Source organism: Macaca mulatta, chromosome 11, assembly GCF_049350105.2.
Source record: "Macaca mulatta isolate MMU2019108-1 chromosome 11, T2T-MMU8v2.0, whole genome shotgun sequence".
NCBI classification, from domain to species: Eukaryota; Metazoa; Chordata; class Mammalia; order Primates; family Cercopithecidae; genus Macaca; species Macaca mulatta.
Window position 1 is genome coordinate 3945297 of NC_133416.1, and position 7074 is coordinate 3952370.

At 54.5% G+C, this 7074-nt stretch overlaps 1 protein-coding gene across 1 annotated transcript in view; it reads left to right on the plus strand.

Moving 5' to 3' along the window:
- The window catches only part of TEAD4 (TEA domain transcription factor 4), an 86801-nt gene extending 79930 nt beyond the window's left edge, over window positions 1-6871 (plus strand). Inside the window, 3 exon segments of the mRNA NM_001435873.1 lie at window positions 4290-4430; window positions 6311-6463; window positions 6561-6871. Of these exon segments, the coding sequence (NP_001422802.1) occupies window positions 4290-4430; window positions 6311-6463; window positions 6561-6674 (408 nt within the window). The 3' untranslated portion in view covers window positions 6675-6871.
- The last annotated feature ends 203 nt before the right edge of the window (window positions 6872-7074 follow it).

The window sequence follows — 7074 nt, forward strand, 5'->3', positions numbered from 1 at the left end:
AGGCCCCCACACCCGGGCTGCGGCTGTCTCTGCTCATCTGTCAGTCACCCGATCCCCCACACCTGTTCCAGGCACAGCCTGTGAGCTGCCCACCCGCACGCACAGCTATGAATAGGGTGGAGGGAGGGTTGCAAGGGGGCACTCACGGGGCAGGGGACGGGGGCAGCTCCCATTTTTCCTTAGGCCGAGAAGCATAGCTTGTTTTGGGGAGGTGCTCAGTGTGGGGAGATATGAGGGTGGACAGGAGATGTCAGGAGTATAGCTGCAAGAGAAGGGGTGGGGCTGTAATTAGAAGGATCCAGGCACTGAGAGAGTCGAGGTGCTCTGGGGCGGGTCATCCGCGTGGCCGGCTGGTGTGTTCCGGGTCTGTGCAGTGTGACCACGAGTTCTGGGGCTGATTGTGGGATCTCTCTTTCTCCCCCGACCCCCCGCGCAACCCCAGCACCTGTATTCTGTTTGCTCCCAATTAGAAATTCCGTGAAGCAGAAACAGTGTCTCAGCCTCTCTGGGCCCCCCTGCCTCTAGCAGTGCTGGCCTGGGCTGGCTAAACGGGCACCCGAGCAATGGGAAGAGCCAGGGAACGCGAGCTGATGACAGAGGAGTGTATTTGAGATGGGGGTGGAGCTGGGGTGCAAACTCAGGGTGAGCAGGACAGGGGAGGTTCCTGCTTGTGACTGAGGGACCTTGCTCTTCTCACTGGTGCCACCCGGAGGTGAGAGGGTGAACAGCTGCCTGCAACCTTGATTGACGGCCCTGGGAGAGCTTAGTTCTTGCCTCCAGCATCCTGTCTGCAAGGGGACAAGGACGTCTGGACAGATGATGACAGACAGGGTAGTGGAGGGGGATGTGCCAAATGCTCCTGGGGGCTGGGGGCAGCTGCTGCCTCTGTGTGTCTGGAAGAGCTGGGAGGTGTGGGTGCCAGTCCTTCCCAGCTTGGCACATGGGTTCTTCTAAGGTGCCATATGAATAAACTTTTTTTTTTTTTTTAATAGTTATGTAGTTGCCCAGGCTCAGTGGCCCATTCCTGTAATCCCCCCCACTTTGGGAAGCGGAGGCAGGAGGATCGCTTGAGCCCAGGAGTTTGAGACCAGCCTGGGCAACATGGCGAAGCCTAATCCCTATGTTCTAAAATGATTTTATTTGAAAAATAGTTATAGGCCCGATGTGGTGGCTCATGCCTGTAATCCCAACACTTTGGGAGGCCGAGGCAGGTGGATCACTTGAGGCCAGGAGTTCGTGACCAGCCTGGCCAACACAGTGAAATCCCATCTCCATTTAAAAAAAAAAAAAAAACTAGCTGAGTGTGGTGCTGGGTACCTGTAATCGCAGCTACTCGGGAGGCTGAGGCAGAAGAATCACTTGAACCCAGGAGGCAAAAGTTGCAGTGAGCTGAGATTGCGCCACCACACTCCAGCCCAGGTGACAGCGAGATTCCGTCTCAAAAAATAAAAATTAAAAAAAGTTATATAGTTATTTTCATCTATGTGAGAAAGAATAGAATCCTTGATTTCATGGACTTGTTGCTTAGAAAGGAGTTAGGGAATAAAAGTGAGTTGATTTAAAAGAATCAGGATGTGTAGTGGATGACACATGAATGTGGCATTGATCAGAGGGGCCATGCGTGGCTGAAGTCTGAGGGTCACCAACACTGATGCCTGGCCTCACCTCGTGGTGTTCCCTACCATGTCCAGTGCGTCCTTCCCAGGCAGCTGGGCCTCCTGCCAGCGGCATTTCAGGCATGGTTCACATTTCTGCCCTGTACTTCTAGCTGCAGCATGTCCTGAGGACACAAACTATCCCCCAGCCCCTTTTTAGAAACAGTCTGACAAACTCAGTCTCCTAGGAGGAGCAGGTGACTTAGAGAAAATAGGAGACAGGCCAGGTGCAGTGGCTCACACCTGTCATCTCAACACTTTGGGAGGCCAAGGTGAGAGGATCACTTGAGGTCAAGAGTTTGAGACCAGCCTTGGCAATAGCGAGACTCTGCCTCTACAAAAAATTTAAAAAATTAGCCAGGTGTGGTGGCACATGCCTATGGTCCCAGCTACTCAGGAGGCTGAGGTGGGAAGACTGCTTGAATCCAGGAGCTCAAGGCTGCAGTGAGCCGTGATCATACCACTGCACTCCAGCCTGAGTGATGGAGCACAATTCTGTCTTTAACCAAAAAAAAAAAAAAAGAAGAAGAAAATAGAAACCCGAAAGCCCAGGTTCTGGTCCCATTTGCCTTACATTTGCCTGTAAGACCTTGGGCCAGTCACGGCCACAGTTAAATCTCATCTGGCAGAGGCCTCAGCCACCTCTGCCGTGCCCCCTGGGCACCCTGCCTGCCATGTGTCATCCCCTCCCTCCCAGCATCACAGATGGAGACAGAGTGGGGAGACTGAGGCCGGCCCAGGGCTGGTAGTGGAGGGCGTTTAGGGTAAGCATTGCTCTCTGTTTCAGAGGATGAGCATTGACTCGAATGCTCTTTTTCCCTAATGGCCTCATCAAAGCCGAGGCAGATGCACCGAACCATATGCCATTCTGTTTCAGCATGAAAACAGCCTTTTTTTCCTCATCATAAACATAATCCACCCTCATTCTGCTCCGTAGCCTGCTTTCCCACTCAGTGTGTTTGTAGTCATCCATGATAATACATGCAGGTCCTTCTCAGCGTTTTTGGTGGCTACATAATGTTTCTATTGTGCTGTAGACAATCGACACCCCCCGCCAGTCTAGAGAAAGGTCCTGCTCTGGGAAAACTTCTCTCCAAAGGAGAGAAAAATAATGATTGAGTGTCCCCTCATGGCCAGTAGTAGAATTGCTTGGTGCCTGGCTCTGAATCTGGCCAAAACCTTCCTGGGGTTCTAGGGATCCCCTCATCTTCGCACAGAAGAGTCCCTGGTGTCAGAAGCTTGACCAAGGCCCGAAGCTCTACTGCACTCATAGGGCTGTGCTCTGGGTGAAGCTTGCAGTGATTTCAGACGGGGGGTGTGGGTGGGAGGACTGGCCGCCCCTGGGAATAAACCTTTTGTAATGTGCCTGTGCATTGTTTCTGAGTCTTCACTTGTTCTCTTAGCACCCTTGGCTCAGATGTTTGATGTGGGGCTGAAGTTCTGGGCATGGGGTCCCCTCAGAGGCGTAGGGCTTTAGGAATACAATTCCTGCCTCAGAGTCCCCAGAGCTTGTCTGTGTGGTGCCTTCCTTTCTTCGCGGTGGCACTCTGCTGGTTTGGGACAAGTCTTGGGGTTGGAGCCTGAAGACCTGGGATCTCTCACTTACCAGCTGGGTGGTGGTGGGCAAGGCTAACAGTCAGGACCCGTCATGGATAAAACCGAGGCTGTGATTTTGGGTGTGAGATCGGCACAGAGTCTTACTCTGCCTTTTCTAGAAGAGAAGTTTCAGATCAGCCCGACATTCAGCAGGAGGCCCTCTGGGCTCTGCTTTTATCAGGGGAAGGAAGAGCAGCCTGTTGGAGGCAAGGTGAGAAGCTGACCTAGAGGACCAGTGACTGGGCCTGTGAAGGGCCTTGTGAGCCAGGCCAGGGACCAAGACTCCTGTCCCTTGTGGCTAAATGGCTCAATGAGATGGTGCAGTGACGTCTTCTGAAGAGACTCCCAGGGCCGTTAAGAGAATGAACCAAAGGGAGGGACAGCTGGTGCCAGGGAGGTTGCGCTGGAGGCTGAAGCAGAGATGTCAAAAGATCCAAGGTGGCAGGACCCCGCAATGCCTAGAGGGGCAAGAAGCCAGCCCCAGAGCCGTTTCTGAGGGAGTATCGATCAGGTCTCCGGCGAGACAAGAGGATGAGATAGGAGCACCCTTCACCCCTTCCACCCTCCGCCCTGCCGGTCTCCTGCCCTGGTTTTCTGTTCTCATGCTTCCTGCACTATCAGAATTCACTCTGGAACGATTCTGATAGATGCATTCCAACTAAAATAGAGCTGTCTGATAGAGATTCAAACCTTTGCAGTTTAACAAGAACAAAGTCTTAAACTATGAAACTTGAAGTCTTAAAGATGGAATCTGGGGCTCCCACCTGCTGGGTGTGTTAGTATCTGGGCAGGCAGCAGTGGCCTGAAACTATGTGGGTCCCAGTGTCCTCTTTTCCCATGATTTAGGCAACACGACCTGATTTTGTACCAGGCAGAGATGTAGAGGATGGTGGAGGCTTTCCAGCGTCCTACTGTCTACCCTCAGTCTGATTTCTTCCCAGCCCTAGAGCCGGGACCGGGACCCTGAGGTCTCCCTGATGCTCCCGTCTGACACGGCACCTGCTGACCCTCCCTCGGCTTCCCCCTGTCTCCCTCCAGGCAGACCTCAACACCAACATCGAGGATGAAGGCAGCTCCTTCTATGGGGTCTCCAGCCAGTATGAGAGCCCCGAGAACATGATTATCACCTGCTCCACCAAGGTCTGCTCTTTCGGCAAGCAGGTGGTGGAGAAAGTTGAGGTAGGAGGCCACCCTGGTGGGTGAGGGGCGCTCCCCAGAGCCATTGCTGCCCGTTCAGGATCTTCCAAGCACGTCCTTACAGGCGCCCCCGGTCCTCTCCAAGATCAGAGCCGCAGCACAGGCAGGGCCCTGGGGCATCTACCTAGTCCAGCCCTCTGGCTTCACAGTAGAGGCCCAGAGAGAGCAGAGGCCTCCCCCGACCGCCCGCACGTGGTCACACCGCTCACTAGTGCAGAAGCAGGCCTGGGTGCCTAGGATCTCCGTCCGCTGCTCACTTTGCTCCATGAATGCCTAAAACTCCCTGATTTTCTACTTGTGGGTGACCTGAAGACCCCGCTCTAGTGGACGTTACAGAAAAGTCAGGCCTGCCTTTTAGGCAGTGGTTTCTCCCACTCGGCTAAACCCCCGGCCAAGGGCAGTGCAGGACAGTGGTGAGGAGCCCACATTCAGGGGGATCCCCCACCCAGCCACCCTGCTTTCCGCTGGGTGTTTGGGGGGTTGTGATAAAATCCTCCGTTTATCTCTAAACAAGGGCCAAGTTGTCTTCACTGTCCGTGACACAGTCTCCTGCAGCACCCTGTGTTCTGGGCCCGCTGCACAGTGGCCGTGACAAGGAGCTGGGACTGAAGGCCTCCGACCCGAAACACCTGTGCACTCTGAGAGTCCGGGACCCTGTGCCGCCCACACACTTGTTAAACCAGACCCCCTCGCCATGCAGGCCGGTCTGCGTCCCTCTCCTCACCCTGTCCCCAGCTTGGTCTGAATTCATGAAGTCCTAGTCTCACAGCCTATCAGTTATTGATGACCTTCCTCATGCCAAATGCAGCCAGATGCCAGGCCAGCATCAGGGAAGAGAGATTCCTTCCCCCAGTGCTTCTCCACCTGGCTGCACCCTACAGTCTCCTGGGAGCTTTGGAAACACACCAGTGCCTGAAACCCGTTCAGCACCCCTCAATCTCTAGGGTAGAGTCCAGGCATTATTGGTTTTTAAAAAGTGCCTCCAATTATTTATTTCTAATTAATTTTGTAAAACTTTTGAGATAATTGTGGATCCACTTGGGATCATAATCCCATGTGCCCTTTACCCTGTTCTTGCCCTGGCAATGTCTTGTATAACTAAAGTATAAAGGGGACACCCAGGAAATTGACATTGATGCAGTCCACCAAGCTGGTTCAGATCTCACCAGCTTTATACGTGCTCCTCTGTGCACGTGCATGGGTGCGTGTAGATATGGAGACTTGCATGATCACCACCAGACTCCCGGGGGTCCGTGTGTATCCCCCGCGGTGTCCTCACGTACAGCCAGGATTGAGAGGCTCCTTCCCACTGCTCCTGTATCTCCTTAAGCTCCCCTCCTGCCATCCCCGGTTCCTGCCGGTCACCCGTGGAGGAAGGAGGTCTTGTTTAACGTCCACCAACCTAACAGGGTGACTTTTTTTGTGTGTGTGTGAGACAGTCTTACTCTGTCGCCCCGGCTGGAATGCAGTGGTATGATCTCAGCTCACTGCCACCTCCGCCTCCCAGGTTCAAGCGATTCTCCTGCCTCAGCCTCCAGAGTAGCTGGGATTACCGGCGCGTGCCACCGTGCCTGGCTAATTTTTGTATTTTAATAGTAACAGGGTTTCACCATGTTGGCCAGGCTGGTCTTGAACTCCTGACCTCAGGTGATCCGCCTGTCTTGGCCTCCCAAAGTGTTGGGATTGCAGGCGTGAGCCACGGCCCCTGGCTGGGGGTGACTCTTTTCTTAAGGGCCCCTAGGCCTCCTGCCTTTCCTTCCCATGGAGTTGGGTCTGGGTCCTGGGGCTTCCCATGGAGTTGGGTCTGGGCCGAAGGTGGTCAGAATGGGATTCTAAGCCCCTGCTGTCCCCGGGCCCTGCAGACAGAGTATGCTCGCTATGAGAATGGACACTACTCTTACCGCATCCACCGGTCCCCGCTCTGTGAGTACATGATCAACTTCATCCACAAGCTGAAGCATCTCCCCGAGAAGTACATGATGAACAGCGTGCTGGAGAACTTCACCATCCTGCAGGTGTGCCGCGGGTGTGGCTGGAGTCTGTGTGTGGGTAGCAGCGAGGGCGTGCCCTCATCTGGGGCCTTATTCACCCTTGTCTTTTTCTCTCCCACAGGTGGTCACCAACAGAGACACACAGGAGACCTTGCTGTGCATCGCCTATGTCTTTGAGGTGTCAGCCAGTGAGCATGGGGCTCAGCACCATATCTACAGGCTGGTGAAAGAATGAGAGACTCGGGGAGCAGGGAGGGGGGAAGAGACGTGTGTGCAGGAAACGGGGACGTGGGGAGGGGACCTGCAGGGGCAGCCCCTGAAGTGCCGAGAGAGCTGAGAGGAGCAGTTGTGACTCTACCCAGGAACAAACTGTGCCTGAACCTGCAGTGCCCAACCCCAAATAAACCCAAGATGCTGTGTCTTTTCAGAGGACCTGGTCTGGCTGTGTGAGCCTCGGGAGGGACTGGGGGAGCAATGGGGCCATCTGGGAGGCAGGCCAGAAGCAGTGCTCAGAGACGCACCCCGGGCATTTCTGAAGCCAGCATCCCAATGGACTCAGCCAGGAACATCACCAGACCCTGGAACCGAAGATGTGACGGTCCCCGTGCTGCCTCTCAAGCCCCTGCACTGTGGCG